Source organism: Aphelocoma coerulescens, chromosome 1 (assembly GCF_041296385.1).
Source record: "Aphelocoma coerulescens isolate FSJ_1873_10779 chromosome 1, UR_Acoe_1.0, whole genome shotgun sequence".
Classification (NCBI taxonomy): Eukaryota; Metazoa; Chordata; class Aves; order Passeriformes; family Corvidae; genus Aphelocoma; species Aphelocoma coerulescens.
This window is the reverse complement of record NC_091013.1, coordinates 104,589,258-104,612,444: the sequence shown is the minus strand read 5'-3', so window position 1 is coordinate 104,612,444 and position 23,187 is coordinate 104,589,258. Positions and strand designations below refer to the sequence as shown.

At 42.9% G+C, this 23,187-nt stretch overlaps 1 protein-coding gene across 5 annotated transcripts in view; it reads right to left on the bottom strand.

The window, feature by feature from the left end:
* The window catches only part of CD96 (CD96 molecule), a 28,403-nt gene extending 5,777 nt beyond the window's left edge, over positions 1-22,626 (bottom strand). For 3 of the 5 annotated variants that reach the window (XR_011152353.1, XM_069022636.1, XM_069022662.1), the window contains exons 1-11: positions 22,494-22,626; positions 19,158-19,583; positions 15,566-15,675; positions 13,884-14,106; positions 9,674-9,729; positions 7,649-7,739; positions 7,108-7,284; positions 5,885-5,938; positions 4,030-4,074; positions 3,066-3,137; positions 1,099-1,176 (exon numbers count right to left, since the gene is read on the bottom strand). Coding sequence is in view for 4 of the 5 variants with exons in the window: in XM_069022636.1 (XP_068878737.1) it covers positions 1,099-1,176; positions 3,066-3,137; positions 4,030-4,074; positions 5,885-5,938; positions 7,108-7,284; positions 7,649-7,739; positions 9,674-9,729; positions 13,884-14,106; positions 15,566-15,675; positions 19,158-19,583; positions 22,494-22,551 (1,390 nt within the window). In the remaining variant the exon portion in view is untranslated. The remainder of the gene's footprint in view (positions 1-1,098; positions 1,177-3,065; positions 3,138-4,029; positions 4,075-5,884; positions 5,939-7,107; positions 7,285-7,648; positions 7,740-9,673; positions 9,730-13,883; positions 14,107-15,565; positions 15,676-19,157; positions 19,584-22,493) is intronic. The other 2 variants (XM_069022645.1, XM_069022654.1) reach the window with 2 other exon arrangements.
* Positions 22,627-23,187: the final 561 nt, after the last annotated feature.

Sequence of the window (23,187 nt, the reverse complement as noted above, 5' to 3'; positions counted from 1 at the left end):
GGTGCAGGGAAGCAGTGGCAGGGATGTGTGGATGAGTGGTGCAACACACGTTATCCCCTGCAAATAGTAGAGTAATTCAGCATGCTTTTAGCAAAAATTGCAACCAGCAAGCTGTGCAAGAGCATAATTGTGAAGCATTAGAAGCTGTCACAAGGTTGTGGTATAAATGCATGGTTGTGGGTTGTACGAGGGTAGATCAGCACCAGAGTGCTACCAAAAATACATTCACAAAATGGAAAGCGGCTGCTACATTTGTGCCTCAGCCAAAAGACAACTCCCATGCAAATGCAAAAGCACATTGACAGGTCCTGCCTGTTCCAAAGGCACAAAGGCAAACCAAGATGTTAAAAAGGAAAAGTCACTTTGGGCTTTGTACTGCTGAGCAGAGATTTTCTAAAGGGAAAGACTAGTGAAAAAATGTTCACCCTAGGGGTTTTTTTTATTGATTTATTGATCTTTAATGAGGCTGTCTTTCAATGTTCTATTAGCCAGCCTTTATTGCTCCACATTATCTCATTATTTCACTGCTGCTCTGCGATTTTATTTAGCTTCTCCAGCAATTTATTTCATCTATAAACTACCTTCAGCACTCACTACATTTGCCTAGCAACTATCTCAATTGTAGTATTATTAAAATAAATATGTCTAATGAAACTGGGCTGCTCAAATGTTTTTTCATTCGTCTTTTGCCACTGCAAATCCTTGACAGCTTGGAAACCCAAGCCTTTATCTTCTAACTCAGTGGAACTCAACAGGGAAATTGCTTCTGTGAAATATTGAAAATCTGGTACACATTACTCCACCTGACTTCTGGCCTCTGCTCAGACACAACTTTTCCATGCTTAGTAATAATTTTTGCATGGTAATGTGGTGACTCTCAACTAGCGGCTGAAAATAAGCACCACAGAGCTAATGCTCTGAGAAAAGGCATCACAAATTGAGGACCTGAGGATCTGCTGCTGTGGTTTTTGCAAGATGCTCCAGATTACTCTAGATTTGCAAACCACCATGCACTAAGCTGGTGCCACATTTGCACTTTGGCTTCATAACCCCTCTGTTTCAGTCCTGTGAAGCAAAGGAGATGCATTGTCTACTCACGTGCTGTTGTCAAAGTCTCGCTGACTGCTGTGGCACTGATGTAGCCTTTTGCCTCTGTGGTAGAAGTCAGTGTTCCTGCTGAAAAGCACACAAGCTTGTAAAAATTGCTGTAGGGAGCCACATCACTTGTTTTTCATTTTCCCCCTCTTTCTTCCCTGTTTTCTGAATGAGCAAACAGGTGTAGGCCACTACTCGAGATGCTGGCTTCCCTCAGACAAGCACTACACAATGCTCTGTCTGGTTTGAAAGCTTATCACAAGCTAGAAACTCAAGAGGAGTTTTACTGAGATAGGTAAATAAACTTAGACAAAACATTTGAAGCATTTTTCTATTTCAGCTTAGTTTCAGATGAACCTCAGGAGCTTGAGTGCACTGGCTTGTTTCGACCTGAAACCAGTAGCGTGATGAACAAACATACAAAAGAATCAGAATTTAGACAGGATGTCACCAGCTCCAGTGAAACAAAACTGTTTTCCCAACTAGCAAAGGGAAGTTTTGAAGAAGTTAGACTACAAGAGTCACACCTGCAATGTCTGATGCCAAATAACAACTTATTTAACATTTTCCTTTAAGCATTTTTTTAGTGCTAAGATTTCTAGAGCTCAGATAGCTATTTATCTGATATTCAAACACAGACAGATGGCGGCTGGCATGTAGACCTTCATTTTCCCGAGAGAACAATTTCACATTTACTAAAAAGAATCCATCTTTCTTAACAACTGTCTCATTTTTGGAAAAATATCAAGCCATCTGAACAAACCTGAGAAGGTGAACTGCAGCTGTAACTGTATCACTCAAAGCCTAAGCAACTCTGGCTCAGTGATGGAGCTGTTGTGGAAGCTAAGCAAAACCAGGCTACAGTATTAACAGCCTTGGTTTTGCTTCCCCTCTTCCTCCTCTTGCCTATATATGTGCACTCTTCCCTCATATCCATTCTCAGCAGTCTCTTAGATTTTTATTAAAAACTTGCAAAGTAGCAGGAACTGAACCAAACCAGTAGACTAAAACAGCAGGCTTGGCCTTGGTGTCGTGTCTCGACTGTAGCCCAGAGGATTTGCTCAGGAAGCTGATGGTGGCACCAGTGTGAGGACCAGCAGTGATCCGGAGAGGAGAAGCACTAACCCAGGGCTGTCATACCATGACTGGCACATGTTGGGAGCGCTGATAAAAGACAATTGCTTCCTGGGCTACTTGCAGAAGAAAAATGGCTCAGACTCGTCTCACATTATGAGTTTGTTCTCGTACCACCTCAACCAGAGGAAATGTATCATTCAGTGAGGAGAATCCTCTCTGTTCACATTGTATATTTATAGCCTTTGCTGTTAATTTTTTTGTTGAGACGGAAGGGCTTTCAGTCAACTTGGACAAGCAACTTATCTGTTCTGCTGTCAGACAGGCAGGTGTCTCCGTTTTGGAGATGGGGAAGGCAGTGTGAGAAGCAGCAAACTTTCATTTCAGCACTGCTGCAATCTGTGTTCCAGCCTTGGCATATCTCAGTCAAGCCTCTGCAAGCCCCAGGGCTTTATGTTGAGTGATTTAGCTCCCAAAGAGCACTCTTCTGGGGCAGGCCAAAGCCTTGTGTTTAGTATCTTCCTCCAGTATTCTATTTAGGTATGATATTTAACTAAAGACAATAGGTATTCTTTGTAAGCACTGTAATAACACTAATTAACTTCTTTGTAAATGCCAATAACACGCAATGTCTGTTCAGTTGCCAAAATTAATGAATATATCCTACACAGAGCATTATAAAAGATAAAATCAAGACAGTATTTTCTCATATATTTATTCCTGAACTGTGGTTACACTGACAGTGGTTAGTATACTTCCTAGTGTGTTATGTACTAGGAAAAGGACTTCAATGGATATTAAATTTCTTGCTTCAAAAAAAGTAAGATGGTTATTGTGTTTATGTGTCTTTCTTCTACATTGTTGAAGCAATAGAGAAAACAGATTCAATTGATTACCTTGTGTTGTGGAAGCAGGAGCCAAATTTGCTTGACTTGTGAAATCCAGAGAGGCCACAGATGTCTGGTGCTCTAAAGACAGTTTACATGGTATCACATTTAGTCCATAAGTTCTTTAGAAAATAATGTAAATAAATCACAAAACAATCTAGATCAAAGAGCTTGCAGTAGCTGTTGGGTAAATGCAGACTGTGCAGCAGAAATCCTGCTGTGGGAGTTAAGGTTAAATGCTCAAAACACATTTCACAACTCCAGTGGGCACTTGCAGATGGCTGATGTTATCAGTGCTGACCCTTTCCTGCTGGCTGGCTGGCTGCAGGCATTGATTATTTGTGCTGTTATACACAGGGTTCAGTTTGACTGCTCTGGGGTGGATCATCCACTTGAATGTGGTGCTCCCCAGCTAAGCCAGGGCCTTGACAGAGATGGTCCATGACAACAGGCCACAGCCATATAAGCTCAGGAGATCACCTGCTCTTGAGGGTTCTCCTCTCAATTGCTGAAGATAGTTTCATGTAATTATCCATATCCATGCTCTGGTAAAACAGAGTTAGTTATAAAATTAATGAATGGGAATGTGCCCTGCTGTTGGGTCAAGGAAAAGTGATGGCTTTAACTTTTCTATTACGTGCACCTGTCTGTCATAATAGGACAAAATTATTTACAGTTTTATAGGCATATTATTCCACTTTATAAACATGTGTAGGAATAATACATAATATTCAGCATGCCATTTTACATGCTGCCCTAACTTGGCAGTTTTATCAAGATTTCTGTCAGATCTCTGCTTGGGTAACCTCACAGCTCACAAATTCCCAAGCAGCAGCCCATTGGTACTGTCAGTACCAGAGCACACTGACCTTTCCCAGTCACACCTCAGACTCTGAGTGCATGACATTTAGGCAGTGGTCAAGCACAGATCCTACATATATTGAATAAGTAATAAAGTATTTTTCCCCCTTACCTGAGGTGCTCATGACAGCAGATGTAAGTGTTGAATTACCAAAGTCTATAACAAATCAAAGCAAACATTCGGCATGAGAAAGGTGCTTACTCTGCTTTAGGAAAGTGGGTGATTCAAAGGTTCAGGAGCAAGAATTTCTAATTTCCAAATTTCCAAATAATCTTTCCATGCACAACTCAGCCAAGCAGTCCAGAAAGAAACGTGAAGCACCTGAGGTAACTGTGCTGAGAAATCCCTAGGGAAACAAAGGTTTTGGGGAAAAATTTTTGGAGCCCCTGGCACCTCAACTTAAAAACCAGAAATTAATCACATGGGTTTTTTTCCATACAAAGAGAGTCACCTTATTAGCACAGATGCTGAAATAACATTTATGACCTGGTGGTGTCAGCTGCACAGCTCCATCCATGAGGCACTTCAGAGGCTGCAACACTGAGAGGAAATTTCAGAGACACTCTGCACTGAAAAGTGCTCACTGAGTCCCCAGAGAAGAGGAGGGGGAGTTATTCCTTCTAATTAAAGAACTGTTAACCACACAGGTGAGCTCAGCAGAGACACCATCCTGCCCAAGTTGCATATATGTCCTGAGATATCTGTTTTCTTTCGTTATTTTTCGGAAAACATCAGGAGAGGCAAAGTACTCCCTGAGTAGGCTAGGAGGATGGATTATGTCTCCCCCGAAAGAGGTCCATGAAGGATGTGATCTATGAAAGCTCACACACTCCATTAGAAAAACGTATCTGGGAAGGCAGCCAGAAGGTACCTCTGTCTGGTCAGGCATGTTTGGAGGGCGTTGGGTGGGAGTGACCCTTGCAGACTGGATCTTAGCATAAGCAGGTAACTATCCACTCTCCAGCTGCTTTTCTGTGCTAACACTTGTACCTCCTTTGACTGCTTCTCTTCCATTTGCATTTCAGCTTAGCCTTGCCCATGCTAACAGGGATTTCACAGTAGCTGGCTGATGTAAAGCACTCCTTACCAAAGATGCAACAGGTCTAAAAACCAGAGCAGTGAGGCTCTTTGAGATGTGCCTGGCTCCCAGACGGTTCTGCAGAGTGTGTAAGGTGAAGAAGGGTGGTGGCCTGATGGAAGTTGCTAGGGTTCCTTTGAGAGCTCACCTTGCAGAGGCCAGCAGAGGAAAAAGTCTCCCTCTCTCAGGGCCCCCCAATATCTGGGATGGTTTTCTGGTGCCCATTGGGGTATTGGCTGAGCCCCCAGGGCCTGCCACAACTTGCACTTGCAGAAGCTTTTCCCACAAAACCCATACTTTTTCATGCCATCTGCTTTCAGCATTTCTCTGACACACTCATGTAACCCCCTGCTAAAGTGCAGCTGCCTCCCACGCGGAGCAGAGCAAACTGCTCCAGGAGAGATGTTCCCAAAGGGCTTTGGCTGAGGTGTGGAGAGAACATTCATCTGTCTGCAATAAGCTGATAATAAGACACACTTGCAGGGGAAGAGCAGGGATTTACCAAATTTACACAAATTAAGAAACATCTATCAGTTCTTTAACACAGCAAAAGTGTTGAGGATCTTGGCTGTGTACTTAAGCAGAAGGTAGAACCTCCATTAGCAGGGCTGTTATTTTTAATTATTAGTTCAGTACTGAAAGAACCATATTCAAATGCCAGCTGAAGCATCACAAATAACATTAAGTGCCCCTCAAGGCTGGAGTTTAATTATGCTTGGTCTTAATTATGATAGATTACATCACCAAAATATTGGTTTATAGTATTTTCTCTGAAGTCAAAGCTGCAGAAAGGGGTACCTTACTACCCATTTAGAGTAGCAAGCTTTAGGACTTTATAAATGCACCTCAAACACAACCCAAGTTATTTTATTCTCTAATTTATCCTACCATCTGAAATTGTGGTAGTAAAAACTTCAGCTGAGGCTTCATTAGACTTATTGTCTGTGAAGGAAATAAAACAGAGAAAGATTAAAGCAGTTCTTAAAAGTAGTTATAAAGGCTGAAAATTTAGTTTGGGCTTGTGTCATACTGTGCACCTTTGCAGGAAGTATGGCAGAGAATTAATGTAATTCTTTCCTTTCTATCACATCTAAATGCTTTAACATTTTTGTACAGAGTGGATCTATCTTAGCATTAGCATAGCCTGCAGGCAAGAACATAGACTGCTTTAATTGACATCTCTTCGATGTGAATACATTTCTAGAAAACTGCAAATTGGGGGAAATGAGTCATTTTTGAGAAAAATTATGATTTCTCTCCCTCCCCTCTGAAGCTATGTTTCCAGAGGAGTAAGCGGTGGCTCTTGCTGCAGTGTTACTTTGTGGAAAAACATGCCAATAGGAATATACACAGCCACAAGAGAACCCAGCTGAGATGCAAGTGATTTCCATGGTAGGTGATGTGCCCCTAGATGCTGCTAAGCGGTCAGCAGCTCAGTCATATTGTCTGTGCAGCAGGGAGCATACACAATAAAAAAAATTTTAAAAGGTATGCATTTGCACTTGAGGAGGAGACATGCACAAGAGAGTGCTAAAGGAAATCTGTCTGCCCTTCTCACCCATCACACTGCATCCTCAGAGGTGCTGAAAACTATACTGCCAAGTCTCCCGCTTTCACCAAAAAAGCAGGACAGTATTTCTCCCCACTTCCCTAATCATGTAGCCAATTCCTACAGTACAGGTTATAGGACAGTTTCTCTACCACCCACAGCAGTGCAGCCTTTTGCATGTTTTACTGAAGATGTAAAACTTAGCCCTGAGTCTGAGGATTTGGTTTCCCAGGGAGCCACGGGTGCTCAGTGAGAAACACATGATTATAATAGCTCACTGCTGCCATGTGGCTATGCTAGAGTATTTTTGGGTATGGGGAGGACAGCAAGATTCTGCCTAAACAAACAAGTGTCTTCTGTTTGTGCAGGAGTTTCTTAGCTCATTTAGAGGCTTGAGCAAAGATTTGAGCTAAAAAACCTGCCAGAGAGTTCAAGCTGTGTGATCAACTTGTGCAATAAAGCTTCTATACTCTTGGCATTTCTTCAGTATTTTAAATAACAGAGAATACATGTGTTTGGTGTTCTTAACATTTTAGATATGTCTTATCTATGAAAAACCTACCGAAGGAAACAAATATTTCTTCTGATGAAATATTCCTTGTTTCATTCCATGGGAAGGGAAACAAACACACACACGAGAACATCTTATATGTCTCATGGGTCCCTTGCAGCATCAGCGTTGATCTCAACTCATAGAAACCTTCACTGTCTTGCCAGTCTTCTTGTACCACAGAAATTTCTTGGGGAGAGGAAAAAAAAGAAAAGACCCTCTTGTTACACTCCAAACTATAAGTCAGAGCTGTGCAAAACATTGGTACTGGGAAAGCAGGCTCATATAGCCACAGGTTTCTTTGCTGAGACACTGTCAAAGATTTGGCAAGAACGGTGTGGTCATGCCAAACCATAGTTCCCATCCCTGGCAATTGCAGGGGGCTCTGGTCACAGCCATATGCCAGCTGTTTCCTTTGAGGAGGCCTGGTGCTCTCCCCTTCAGCCAGATAGACACCTAAAGGTTCCCTGTGGCAGGAGCGGGTAACAGCCATGACTTTCCCTGGGATCCACTCCTGCAGCTGTGCTGTTTTCTTGTGGACAGGTTGCTTTACCTCCAGGCTGCTCCATCAGGCCCACTCTATCCATGTACCACAGGAGGCTTGGCTTGGGAAATGCCTTCCTCACAACACAGCTCACGTTAGGCTGCAGGACAGCAAAAGGCAGTTGTTAGGTTACATCTATACATCTGTATATATATATATACATACAGACACACACACACACACACACACATATATGTATATATATGTATGTTAGATGAGCCTCCGACACTTCCCTCCTGGCTGCCAGCTTCCAAACTCCTGTACAGACAGTGCTTGTTTACTCACAATCCTGATCTGAGAGAAAGCACATTTTTCCTCTTTATTGTGTTTCTTGCCCACTCCCCTCATTTTTCTGATTGGGGATACTCTTGAATGAGAGCTCAGGGACACCCCTGTTGCCCTGGGTGTCAGGACTCCAACTCCCTCCAGTCCTGTGTTGTGGCTGGAGAAATGTAGAGTGACCCCCACTCTCCTGCCCCCAGTGACAAATACCCACATGGAAAAACACTGGAATTGGTACTGGCATAATGTGTGTGAGGAAAATGAGACACTTTCTGATTGCCATGTAAATCCTTCCTTCGTTAGGCAGATAAAGAAAATAATCCCATGAAAAAGACTGCCTAGCCCAATGATATGCTGAATATACAAAATTAGATAACTTTGTAGCAGACACAATATGTAAGAGATTTCCAGAAATCACAAGGAATTGGATGCTTTAGATGCAGTCATCCTGGTTCTGTGCCATTTGTTCCCAAGATCTGTGTTTGTGCTCTATTTAATTTCTCAGCAAACAATAGATGGGCAGGACTTTAGTATGAAGGCTGGATAAGGGTTGGGCACTAGCAGGGTGAGTGGTCTCATCCTCATGCTGCCTGGACATTCCCAATTATGTTTATTTAGCTTAACCTTAGTTTAGGTTATGACACTGCTAAGTACTAAACACTGTTATAAGAGAAATGGCCTTGTTCTTTTCAACAGAAGAAAAAAGCATGTGCTACTCATGCAGCAGAAACCCCTCTTGCTCCCTCTTTCAAAGAAAGTGGTTCCCACATTTAGTTGAAAGCAAGCTTGATGTATTGAAGTCAGCAGAAGTCAATCATTCAGTACAAAGACTGAAACTACCCAGCTGAAACTCTTTCCCTGCCATGGTAAACAGCACATGGGCTTGTAGTGTAATTGCTCCCCACTATTTTCCTCTTCATTATTGCCTTATTTTTCAGGCATTTTTAGGTCATAATAGTTTATAAATTCTTCCTATGAAGAAATACTAATCTGATATCCTCACTAGATTTAAGCCCTGCAAGAAAAGGCAGAAAAGAGAAGTAAAGGAGTTGGTGTTTGGAGGTGAAGAACAGACAGAGGCTCTTGGGGGAGTTTCTATTGTCCAGTCCCATGATTGCAGCTTGTTCTGTTCAACAGGACAGTGCAGACAAAAGCCTGCAATGTCCAACACCACACCCAGAAATAGGTCACCAGGAAAATGATACCATTTTGCAGAACCAACTGACTCATGGATTGTGTGGAGTGGGTGGTTATGGATAGTACAAGATTCTGCCTGTCCACAAGCTCTGTTTCCAAGGAAAACCTTCTTAATTTGAGATACTTGCAGATCAAAAGCTTTAACTTGGAGAGATGGAACAGGAAGCAAAGTACCATAGCTAGTAGACAGAGAGGCTTGCTAGTCAGCCCTATGAGCCATAAATATGCTTTATGCCCCATAAATATGTTTTATGCCAAGCATGGCCAGTGCAATTCAGCAGACTTTTAGGTTTTGCCATTACCAAAACTAAAAGAGAGGCCCACACAACAGAGAAGGCCTTAGCTAGCTCCAGTTTGTGCTCACTGCTGTGGGGGCGGGAGTCGCTCAGAGGAAAGGGCATGAGCACCTCATTAAGTCATTGCCTTGCCTGCTGCCCCGTGAGCTTGGTCAGTTTGGAGGTCCCTCCTACATGTGATTCAGCTCAAGTTCCCTGGCTCTGCTGGGGTGGCATGGTGGCAGTCACAGGCATCACTCTTTGCTCCAAAATGGCTCACCTTCTGCGAGGTGCTGGCTGAGCCCTCCTGCAGGCTAATGAAGATCTCAGGGTAAGCTGGAAAGCAAACATAAATATGTTAGAGAAATGGACGCTGCAGATCACAGTAACAGCTTCTAATAACACTTAACAGCCTTGTTTCATAAGAAGAGTGGAAAGTAAATCCTACCTCCAGCCACACATCAAGCAAGATAAAAGTGTGCACAGCTGCAATTTGAGGTCGAGGAAGTGGTTTACAAGCCTGTATCAGCAGGATCCATGATGTATTTCACCGCCTACCTCAACTAGGCTTGGGTGGCTTTGCTGGGGAAACAAACTGAAACCATCCTGCAGTCATAGCAGAGCCACCCTTCCCAGGCCCCATGAAATCAAACATACCCCAGTTGCTGGTTCCTCTGTGTGCTTGCCAAAGGTATCTCCAAAGAATGTTCCAATGCTCCAGTGAATCATCCCCCAAAATGTTGATTGATTTAGGGTGCAGCTACCCAGATGCTGCTGCCTGGACAGATGCGTGACAGTGTCCCACCACAGATGCTTCCTGCCTTGCCAGGAAGCCCAGAGCCCACCTTCACAGCAGAGCAGCAGATGATAACCACATCCACATGAAACAAAAAACTCTTTTTTTTTTTCCAGTATTTTGGTTCTGGGCACAGCTGACTGTATAAATTAAAGCTATCAGGTGCTGTAAGCCTCTCTAAACCAGCATTTCAAAATTAGCCGCTGGGATACCTGGTTTGGAGCAATATTGACTGACTTGTTAAGTAAGGACCGCTGAAACTATGTTAATATGTAGCAAATCTCAAAAGCCTTAGATAAATTGTGCATCTGGCCCTTTCTGAGCCCTGAAACTGGACTGGAAACAAGTGCCCTCCCTGAATTACTTAGGAGATCCACAGTTCTTTATCCTTCCAACCTAAACCTCAGTTTAATCTCTACCATTAAAATAATTTTCTCTTTTTCTTACCCTGTTAATTGATACAGGACCACCTCAGGTAATTACATTCCCCCCTGAGGTGAAATATTCAGGTTTCCCTGTTATTTTATACAACTAATACACCAAGGACTCTCCTGACTTTATTTCTAATTTCCATTTTTCGGCCTGATGTTACTGATGGATTGTGCCTGGGTATGACTTACATTTAATTATCATGGCCTTATGGTTTTCTGGACTTATGGTACTTTTTTTAGTGGAATTTCCTTTTTTTTCCCCCCTCTTCTGGGTTTTGGGTTTTTCTGCTTTTTTAGGAGGTGAGCTGGGGCAGTGGTTATAGATTCTTCCTATCAGAAAATGAGCATCTTAAGATTTCATTCTTGCTTCTTCCTTGCCAAAACTATACAGATGGTAGTGGAGCTGGCAGAAGACAGCCATACTTTTCAGATACAGGGAAAAGTCTGGTAAACTGGATCTTCTAATCGCTGCAGAGGTTGGCTGGGAGGCTAAATGATGTCTGGTCTAGTGTGTGCTCTTCCTTTTGTTTTTTTGATGAGAATGGGTATGCTTTTCCACACCTGTATTGAGTGCTGTCCTCTGTTTCTCAGAAGATGTGTTTGCTGGGTAACTGTTCCAGCAGGCAGGTCTCACACATAGCTCTGAATGGTCTAATAGATCTTTTCCAATTAACATCTCAGCCCCTGTTAACAGTTTGACATTCATTTGTCTTGCTAGGATATTTACCAAGGTTTTGGATCTAGCAGAAATTCAATATTTAGTTCAGTAGTTTCTGCTGCTGAGATTTTACTCTTTCAAAAAGGAGAAATCAATATTTGGCAAAGTTAGACATGAAAAGGCCATACCTTTTCACAGAAAATTTTATCTAAAAGAACTCTGTTCTAGAAGAGAAATATTTTAAAGTATTTCAGTCCAAAAGTACCCTCTTATAAAAAGCTATCTTGATTGAATGTCTGTTTTTACTGAACATGCCAAAACTCTCAACTTCCTTGAGAGATTTTTTTATGGCTTCTCCATCCTCTCCGGTGCAATTCTCAGTCCTATTCAGGCCACCTCAAACAACTGAAAGAGAACACTACTGGCACCCCTCAGACTTGGCCTGTCTCTGCTGTGTTTAGCCCTGCCTGAAGTATTTGTCAGAGGGATTGTGCATGAGAAGTTTCCCACAGGTGCCCTCTCCTCCTCCTGCTCCTCCTGTCCTTTACAGCTCTGTGGTGCAATATCTGCCTGCCCTCCCTGCCCTGCTTTCAAGCCACCCAGCCTGTGGGGTTCAATTGCATGAGTGTTTGGGTGACAGGAGAGACTGGCTTGCCAAGATGGGAAAACCTTCCCAGGTTTCAACTGGCATTTTTTCCCTAGCTGTGTCGTTGCTAATGACCACAATGACAGATAAAACTGCCATAAGGTGTTGGTGACATTGTATACATACACTATCTTCAGGTACTGTCTCACCCATTTGAGGCTGGATCTAACTGCCAGAACAGAAATATTCATTTCTTTATTCTCTGGTCAGCACGAGGAACAAGAGAGGTGCTGTCATCTGAAAGCTCTTTGTCCCCACATGTCACCTAGAGAGTGCTGGATTATTCTCAGCAGTGTCTCTCCCAGTGCTGCATGGGTTTGTGGGCTGGCTTGGGGGAAGCTCTAAGCCCTCTGCTCTTGGTCTCTCCTCCTGCTGCAGCACAAGAGAGTAAATGAAGAAAGGCTGGAATGGTGCAATCATAAGTGGCATGACTTCACCAAATGGTAACAGAAAAGAGTGAGACAGGATGCAAAATAGTTATTTTACCTGCAAAATTCAGAGATGAAAGGGCTAGGAGCACAAAAGCACACTTCCTCTGAGAGGTGGACTCTACTTGCCTGAGGTCTGAGAGACTTTCCTCAGCACCCACCACAAACCTCAGGGCTCTCAGGGAGCCCCTGCACCCAGCTTTGCCCTCAGGACCCCTGCGAGAGAGGCTGGTGGCACAGCACCCTGGTCCAAAGTGAGCCAGCACTTACTGAGAAATAGACTGTTCACCACCATGGGCCACAGCTGTTTTCTCTAGTTTGCCTCTCTACCCTGCTGTACTGATATTCTGAAGTGGGTTCATGCACAGCTAAGCACACATCTCACCATAATTCAGAGAAAAAGCCAAATAAAGCAACCTCAGGCTGAGACACACAAATCTAGGCAAGCGCACCAGCAGTGATGGAGGAGAGTTCAAGTATGTTAGTATCCTTGAATGATTACCCAGGTAACACTGTTGCTACTTGAGAAATGTTGATTTTAAAAAGTGTCTGAATCATGCAAACACAAGAGGAGATTTCAGATCATTAGCTTCTATTTTTATTTCTTTTACATCAGTGACCAAGAGCCTCCAGACATATTTTCCTTTTTTTTTTGCTGCTCCCTATTGAACCTTTCTTTGAATTCAGAGCATTAGCCTTGAATATCTGTGCCCTCCTCAAGCTGTGGGCTTCCTTGGACAATTAGCTACAGTCAAGGGACTGTTGACAGGCCCACTGTTTAAAATTTACTTTAGGAGCTTTGGAAATATGTTTTCCAGACCAACTGACCTATAAAGACAAAATAAAGCCTGGTTTTCAAGTGGGCAGCAATTTTCTGATTCAGTTGTACTTTAGTGATTGTAGAGCAGTTCCTAAGCCCCTTGAAAGGGAACAAGGCAAGTAATTAAAGATGGGGAAGGCTTACAGAATGAAATGCCAGCCTACATGTTTGAAGTACACAGGCCCTGCCACTCCTGACCAGTTTGAGACCCCCACCAGGACCCTCATTTTCAGAGCCAGAGCCTCTGGCAGCAGTTGAATGTCACGTGCCTTTTGAGGATGTGACTTTGCTACAACAGTAGTCTCAAACTGCTTACTAAATTTTGACCATAATTTCCTAACCACAGACAGTATAGCCATTGGGACACGGAGATCTTGATGACCAGTGTGCTTCCCCATAACCCACAAAATCCCAACATAAGCCTACACATCAGGGTAAGATACTGGCCATGTGCATGGCAGTGAGGTTGATATATGTGCAATGAATCTACTATTTTTTCATGCCAGAAATTGAAGGAATGGACTCACATTCTTCTAAGAACTCCAGTTATTTACTAACATTTTACCTTATTGCAGCTGAAAAAATGATAAGGTAAATATATTTATATTAAAAAACCCCCCACTATCTGTCAAAAGTTATTGGCTTCGGAACCAAACAGGAGTCTCAGCTTTCCAAGTGCAAGGCAGCAGGCAGTTGGCATAAGCCCCTTACCAAATACTCTCACAGTGGTGCTGCTCTTCTGGACTCTCTCTGGGTGGTACAGCACGTGGCAGGAGAAGACTCTGCCATCATCCGCGATTTTGGGGGAGGAAACCTTTAGGGCATTGTTGAAACCCAGGAGGACTCTTTGCCTGTACAGCACGCTGCTATTCCTGTACACAGCAGGACAGGAGGGCTCCTTGGTCACAAGTTCCTCTTTCCTGCCATTTTCACCCTGTGTACAGAAAAATCCACAAAATTGTGAAGTCCAGACACACACACAGAGAAATATTTTTGTAAACCAGCTCTATTCCCACTATGAAAAGCTTCCTTTGCACATTGTGTACCAGTAAGTGGACATTTGCAACATCTGGGCTTTTTTCCCAAATATATTCTATCTTAGAACTTCAATACCAAGAGCAGTCATCATCTTGACAATAAAATATGGAATAAAGAGCTGTGTCTGGTGAATCCTGATCTCTGTAGCCCGCAGAGAGAGCAACAGAGGTGCTTTCTCACTGCACCAGTCTTTAAGTTATGCTGAACATCCCATACATATTAAATATGACTGAAATTTCAAGGAAAACTTTGCTCTTTTAGAATTTTAAGTAGAAAAACCTGATAATAATAACTAAAATTTATCTCCCCTTATTGTCTGTGTGGCAGCCACCCTTAGCTGTAAGTGCAGCCAGCATGTCCTGGACATCTGTGCCTCAGTACATATTTGCAAGCTCTACTCTGTATGGTGCATGGCAACCCACATATATCATTGCGCTGACCTTTGGGGTTTTTTTCCCTTTCCTCTGCTACTTTGTAGAGTGAACCAGCAAAATTGAAGTAGTAAGGATAAGGATGCTCCCTACAAAAAGATTTAAAATTTTAATATTAAGAACGACCTGCATAAGGCAGATCTAAATAGATAACGAACAAGAACAAAAGGTTAAAAAACCTAAAATATTTGAAAGTCACCTTTAAGGAAATCCTTAACAGCTACAGCTCCTCTGTGACAACATATATAAATGAACAAGCAAAGCTCAAGGACACTGGTCACTGATACTTATCTTTACACACCAAAATGAATGCTAAAAGGTTACATTAAAACATGCATATAAATATTTATCCAGAAAGCAAGATAAAGTACAAAAATATAGCGAGCTTCATATCTCACAGAAAATTGCTTAAAAATAGTTTTTCATTGGTTAGCTTGATAACTGGGTTTGCATGACTTCAGTGGCATCTATGACACAGAGGTTAACAAAACCAAAAAACATTAGTCAGTACCTTTCTTTTCTATCTCAAAGCAGCCTGATGTCTCACTATCCTACACAGTAACCATGTATTTTTCAGATACTAAAGCTTCACTACAGAAAAACTCACGGGAAATCCAACATAAGAAATATTTTAGTTTTGTTACATTAGCCACTTTCCCTAGACCTGCTCTGTATGCTCCTGAAAAATTCAAAGCAATTAAGATGGAATTTTTCCTCTTTATTTCTTTAACAGCTATTATTTTGTAGTGTGTATGTTGCAACCCTATGTTTCTACTTTTTCCCTTTATTATCACAGTACAACATGACTGATAAGTTTTTTAGCAGATTCTACAGGACACAGTAATGTAGAACATTTTCATTTCAATCTGCAAAAATACCCTGTAGTTCTTTCTGAACTTTATAACTGAGATGAGAAATACTTACCACTAGCCATTTCAAAGGATAAGTGGACAAATTTTCTGAGGTCATGTCCTCAAGGCATGGAATTTCTAAAGTCTCGTTTAACCACACTTTCTTCAGGTAGTGCCTCTCCTCTTTTATCATTGGAACAACAACAACAACAACAACAACAAAAAAGCCCAAGAAGGAAAATCAGAAACATGATTTGAAAACCATTGCTGACTAGTCTTCTGTTCAAGGAACAGGCACTTTTCTGTTTAGAAGGGAACTGTAATTTTCAACCATTACCCATAGACACATTTTTTGAGTGAAAGCCCTGCATCTGATTCTAGTTGCAGTTTCATGACTCAATTCACAGCATTACCCGAATTTTTTGGCAATTCTTTAAAAAGCTTTTCTTCACTGCAGGATCACGATGTCTCCTTTTGGAGCTGAGAATAATTTGAAGCTTCAATTTTTATCTTACAGTTGTTTTTTTTTCTGTGGCAATAAACCTTCATATCAGTTTTGTGCACCTCTATTTCCTTTTCTCTGGAGATATCCGCAGACCTTCTTTTCACTAAGCAAGCTATTCAGCATGTCAGTCAGGTTAAGATTAACCCTCCTTTTCAGTGTAAGTGCTCCTTTTGTTATTCTTCAACCTGCCCACTACCACAAAACTTTTCACTCTTTCCTTTCTCATCCATTTCAAAATCCATTTCACCATCTCCTAACCTACCCATTCTCAATCCAGGGCTCCATCCACCTGTGGAGGCTGGGCAGAGTGATGCAGTGAACAGGGCGCTGCTGTGGTCCGGATGTTGGGTCTGTGAGTGTGCATGTCTGCATTTAAGCAGGAAGAGCAGTGGTGATGGGTGGGAGGTGCTGTGAGTGCCATGGTCAGCACTGACCTCTCTGACCCTTGGCCACGGAGCAGGTGGGGGTGTGGTGCATCCTGCCATCCTCCCTGCCCTAAAACCTGCCTTCTCTCTTCGCTGGAGGCAAGGCACCAGCACACACTGCAGTGAAACTCCTCAGCTCTGTCCCCTGGTAGATCTGGCTTGCATGTGGAGATAGAACAGATATGTATTTCATTCATTTCTTATCTTGAGGGGAGTGAGAATATCCAGCTGTCCCAGACTGTCATGGTATTTGTCAGTGGGGACTTTCTGGTGATTAACTTCCTTTGCGTCTGGCACCCAAGCATGGAGCAATGGTACCAGCACGCAGCCTGTGCCATGGAGATGTGAAGAAAGGCAGTGCCCAGAGCTGTGCCCGGGAGAGCCAGCAGCAGGAGCAGCTTCCCCCCGCATCCGTGAGAGTGAAGAACCTGAGGAGCCAGTTCTCACAGCAGGACACAGAGTGAAGAAGCCCAGGGCTGGACAGTGCAGAGAGGATAATGAAAGAACAAAGCAAGCAAATCTCCAGTTTCTCCAGGAACAAAACTGTACAGAAGATTTTGCTGGGACAAACCACCATGCAAAAGTGCTGTACAGAATACAACAAGTATGGAAATGAGTAGTCACCCCAGGAGTTCAGTCTGGAACCAGCTTCTGCCTACTCTCACAGTCACATGTCCCAGATTCTTGCTTCCCCCTCCCATCTCTGGCTCGCATCTTCATTAACAGCCTGTTGGCTAAAGTCCTCTGTGTCTGTCTGTCTGTCCTATGAAGGCCTGCTGCTCTGTGGGCTTTTGACAAGTTGAGTGCATCTGGATTCACTTCACTTGGAGGTAATGAAAACTGTACTTCATCATAGACTATCACCTTTATCCATCCCACTCATAGGCTGGATTAAATTTTTTTGCTTTCTTTTGAGTGGAAGTGGTTCATTGCAAATCTGGTTACCTTAAAATACAAACCTGCAAAGGTAGCAAACTCAATTTTTTAGTTCTCTCTAGCAAGCAGTCATCAGTAGCACAGCTTGCTACATCATGTAGTTACTGAAAAAAGCCACAATGATGCTGATATGAACAAGAGCTGCCCACACTGTAGACAGCAATAACAGCATTGAAACCTGTCCATACCAAGGGCAAGAGAAAAGCAATGCCTGATTGGCAGAGTAACTGTACTAAGGAACAGAGAGAGAAACTTCATATGAAGAACAGAAGCGTGGGAGGGTTTCATGGGGTTACCAGCACGGCTTGAACCTCACTGCACTCCCCTTGATCCCTCTGCCCTGTGAAACACAGGAAAATTCCAGAAGTGTAGCCTACCACAACACACCCCATACAGCAGGTAGAGTGGCAGCTTCATCTTTGGCACAATTATCCAGTGTGCACTGTGTCCTCTGTGAGTTGGGCAGAGGTGCCAGCTCTCACTTTGCCTCTGCAAGTTCATCAGGGCAGGAGGGTGCCACAGGGTTGCCCAAGATGTGTCTCCAGGATAACAGCACCAAAATGCTTGGAGTTACTGTCACGCAGGGGCCATCAGTGTTAAACATCCCGGAGTATGAGTCTTGCACAGGACCTCCCCATGCTACAGGAGCAACATGCTCCAGCATGGGGACTACCAGTCTGGCCTCATGATGCAGGTAAAAGGGCAGTGGGAGCACACTAAAATACCCCTAAATTAACCTGCACCCACCCTGCTCCTAACTCTTGAATGTCTGCTGCGTCTACAGCCCTGGGCACAAGCAGAGTGAGGACATTGGCCTTGCAGCTCTGAACTGAAACGGTGCCAGGTTTGTTGTATTTACTTCAATCCTTCTTGGGTTGTTAGCAGAAACCTGGGTCAGAAAGAGGTTTCTGGGGCCATTAAATACAGTTCCCCATGTGCACAACAACAAGCTCAACACCCCTGCCAAGTTCCATCTTCACAGCAGTTTGGTCTTTTGCCTTCACTGCTGACACTAAATAGCTGTTCCCAAAGTTGCTGCACTGACAATTGACACTGTTGTTTAATTTGCAGTCAAATCCATTCTCATCTGATTTAAATAATTTGTTCCTTTACCAGGATAATTTAAATATCCTCCCTAGTGTTCACACTAGCCCTGAGGCTTACTTACCAAGAGCAGTCATGCTGCTTTCCGGCTTCCTTTTGGCTGACAGAAGCAGCCAAATCTTCATTCCTGTGATTCTCCCAAGCAATTCCCCACTTTGCTCCAGTGTGTTTTTGGTGGTGGGGACACACATCCTTCCATGGAGCTAACACCTAGCATGCCCTGCAGATGCCAGCCCTCAGCCTCAATCAGACAAGGATGCTTTCTCTTTCTGGTGCCCAGTGCTGCACGCCCACAGCAGTAGCACAACATGGTTTGAAGATCCAACATCCTTAGTCCCACCATATCCTCTCCTCCACAATGTTTCTCCAAAATGAAAATACAGAAACTGCCTGCCTCACCACCTTTTTTTTACTTTACTTTACTTTACTTTACTTTACTTTACTTTACTTTACTTTACTTTACTTTACTTTACTATCTAACTTTGTATTCCACCAAACAAATATGGTTTCCTAATCAGAAGCTAGACAAAACAGCTAGAGAGTGCCTGGTAAATAGGAAACTGTACAAGCAACATTCAGTGGCACAAATGTAAATCCCAAACAAGTCACCATCACCAACCAAGAAATGTTCATCTATCCTGATATTTTCTCCCACCAGGTTAGGAAACAGCAAAATTTCATTTGCAATCACTTACCTGCTGCCTTGACAATAAGTTGAATTTTTGCAGCCTTTGTCCCATATGGGTAAGTAGCAAAAGTGCATTCGTACTGCCCACTAAGGGACATGGTAACATTTTTCAGATGCAGATCCCACCAGCTGCAGTCAGAGGTGGCATTTGGATTGGTGGAACACAAGGACTCTGTGTCATCCCCACCGCAGCACCTCCTTGTGTTGAAGGACACCGAAAAGTTGTAAGGAGCCGCAGAAAACTTGAAGTAGTGGGTGCCATAATCGGGGTGATACACAGCTATTTTGGTAGACAGGCTGCCATTAGTCTTGGACCACTGCGTCTGTATTACCTCGGTGGTGTGTGGTTTTGGGAGCATGCACACCAGGGTCACATCAGCACCTGGCAGAGCATGGACCACTTCTGTCTGGGTAATGACATCTGCAGTCTGGCCTTAAAAACAAACAGGACGGACCATTTTCAGTGCAAGTGTTTAAACAAAGCTTTACCTAAGACATCTTTGTCATGACCTGGTGCCCTAGCCACAGACAACTATGAAGACCTTACAACTGTAACCACAGGCTTCCCAGCAAGGACCTTTACAGCAAATCTCCACCAGTACAGACTTCAGAGAGGTGGGAGAGCAAATGCATGTGTGTCTGGAAGAGGCCAGGAAGGTCCTGTCATGCTTGTGGAGAGAAATGAGAGCTCTGAGGGCCTCTGCGCAAATGAAAATCTTTCAGGTAATATAAATAAAACAGAATCTGGGCCCAGTTATTCCCCAGTTCTTCTTGCAAGAACAAATGAGCTATCCCCGCTGGCCAATTCCCTGCACTGTCCCCCTGCCCATTGCCTTTGTGGCTTTGGCAGAGAAAGCCATTCTCCATGTTATTAAACAGCTCCTGCATGTCCTAAAGGAGTGTCTGTCGCAGTGTCAGAGTGAGCTGCTCTGGTGTGTGTGGTTTCTTCCTCAATTAATTTCATAAAGCAGGTGGCAGTCCTTAGTGTCCCATATAAAGGAGTAATGGATCGATGAAATGAAGGGGCTTTCAGCAGGAGCCTGTACTACTTGGTTTAGCTGCTGTTGTAGTAAAATTGATTTATATCCCTTTCTCCCTCCTATGAGTAAGAGTCTTGCAGTCCCTAAACCCTCAATGCAGGGCACTGACAAACTCAAGGAGATGAAGAATTTATGGAGGGGGTTGCTGCAGTGAGACAAGTAATCAATCACTCCCATAGAGCCATACACAAAAAGTCCCTTTTCCAAAAGGACATGCAGGTCCACAGAATAAAATGAGTTGTGAAGTTGTCCTTAGGTACAGACTTGTTGCCCCCCATTTACATTGCATTTTATCCTCCCTGTGCATCATAACATCACTGTATATTTTCTTTGGGAATTTGCCCTGCAGTCCTGCCAGATGCAAGTACCCACCTCTCACCTTCTTTACTTGAAAAAGCCACGTACCAATCCTTTGCTTTGCTGTGTGGTACAGGGCTCTGGGGCACCTGAGCCAGGGTCAGACAACCTCAGTTGTGCTTCAGTGTGCCCCACACTCTGCCAGCTCAGCCAGGAAGGAGCCAGGCAGGGACTCTGTTCACCCTCAGCTCTGGTTTGACAGGGAAAAGGCATAAGGGCAGCGTGATACATCCCCACAGAGCTGGCTCTGATTTGGAACCTGTCCATTGAAGGGTGACATGGACACTTGGAGACTAGATGTGTGGAGAACAAAGCTACTGAATGGCCATGGCCAACATTAATCTCTGCTGTTTCATTGCTGCATGTGTTCTGCTCGTCTTTTATTCTAAGAGATGTGGTGATGTAAGAGGGTAAATAAAAATAAGCCTGAATGACAAGTCTCACAGCCTTGTGCTGTGGGAAAAATTACTAAAGCTATTTTTGTTAGTCCAAGGAGCTTATTATAGGAAATGCTCTCTGATTTCACCACAAGTTTTTCATCAGTAAAAGTTAAGGAAAAAGCAATTAGGAATCTTGCAATCAGACTATCAGGCAAAAGGCACACAGCATTTTTTTGCTCATATTCATGCTGATGCTGCCTTAGGTCTAAGATTCATATAAAGAATGCCTATGAAGAATCACTTGAGTAATTTCTATTAAGTTGCCAAAGTTATATTTGTAGAAGCAACATCCTAATTTGCATTTGTTTCTTAGTAGCCTAGCACATTAGATTATTTTAACTGAAAACCTTTTGTGCAAAAGTTTTCTTAACCTTTTGCTAACATCCCAATATAAGTAATCTCATTTTATGTCAACTTTATTTTTCAAAATCAGAGTGTCCATTAGTGCATACTTGTGCTCCAATTGAAATTTCTTAGAGTAACTCCCAGACCTTTAGGTGTCTGATCTCCACAAAGGGCATAAAGGCCTCCACTTTCACCTTTGAGTGACTTCAGTGAGGATTTCATCCTCAGGGGGAAAAAAACCCCAATTCCTATTTTTCTCTAATTACTATTGCTTTCTTATGTGTGCATGTTTTGAGGCTTCTATTCCTTTCTTTGCATTTGACATTTTCTATTTTCTATGAATACACATATAAATTATTTTTCCTTTATTTTTAGGACCAGTTTGCCTCAGTTATGTGGAAGAAAAGAGCAGCCTATGCCAGATTTTGAGATGCATCTTACCATGCAAATACATGCAGTTTTTCCCTTCTTAGTGGAAAATTTTGTATCCTACAAAATTGTTCTTCCTAGCTGGTAATAAATATTCCTGCATTTATCATGGTCAGAATTTTGAAGGGGTGGGGGTTTGTGAACATTATACTTTTCTTGGTTTTCCTCAGATTGCTTTTGGTTTAAACTCTCTCTGACAAAGATGCAGCCCTCCTTAGCCAACTTTTCTGAGTGTTTTACTTGAATGACAAACTTGTCTCTCAAGCCTTTAACACAGCACATGGGGCTAGGTGGAGAAGAGGAAGGGAAGAATCTGTTTAAGGGGTTGCAGCTGTACAATTTACCCTTGACTTGAAGTGTTTCAATTCTTCCTCTCTCTGCATACACAGGTATGTAACACAGAGACAGAAAGGTATTTTTAATTTTCCCATTGAAAGCAGTTTTCCTTTTGGCCCATTTGAGAGGAGCACAGAGTGCCCTAACTTCAAGTGAGCTCATCCCTGTGATTATTCTGACAGGTTAGGCACATTGAATTAAGTAATCTGCTAGTCAGCACAAGCCATTTACTCCTTACTAGCTGCACATTATAACTAGAGTTATTTGAAAGTTGTCAGGAAATAGAAAATCATTGCCAGTAGCTACAACTCTCCTTTGTGAAACCTACTAATGCCAAACTGCCCCTCACCACCCTCCATCATAAACTGAGTCAAGGTGTCCTCCTGGAGCTCTTACCTGTGACACTGGGCACCGAGAGCAAACAAAACAGAGAGAAGAGCCACCTTGCTTTCATCTTCACTTGATGAAGTTCTGGTGAATAAGTATCTCTCTTGGTGCTCCCTCAGAAAAGGAAGTTGAAGTGGCCTGCCCCGTGCAGACAGGCAGATGTGCAGCAGAGTCACTTAGCATGACTTCAAAGAAATGCTTCATTAAACTGAAAGCCTCAGTTTCCTGCTGGAGTGATAAAATAAGTACAGCTTGTGAAACCTTTAAGACGAAAACATTATTTATATTTTAAGTCCATGTTGAAAACCAATTTTTTTTCCTTTGCCTTTTCAGGTTAACTTAGAGGAAGCAGTTTACTGGTTTACACACTCCCAACACATGCCAGGTACCTAAGTTTGAATATGTAATTTTTGGGGATATGGTTTGGGAGTGATTATGGTGGTGCCACGTTAGCTGTGGGACTTGCTCTCGAAGGTCTCTTCCAACCTTGATTATTCTATATTTTCTGGGTACTATATGGTAGATTGCACACACACAAAAAAGCTGACTTTCTTTCTTCCTTCATTTCCTTCATGTATTAGTTCAAAATATCTCACATATACTATTTCTAGACCCTCTACACTCAGAATCTTTAAAAAACACAGCAAAATATCAAAAAACAATCTCCAGAAATTAAAACAGATGAGATGAGAGTTTCTACATT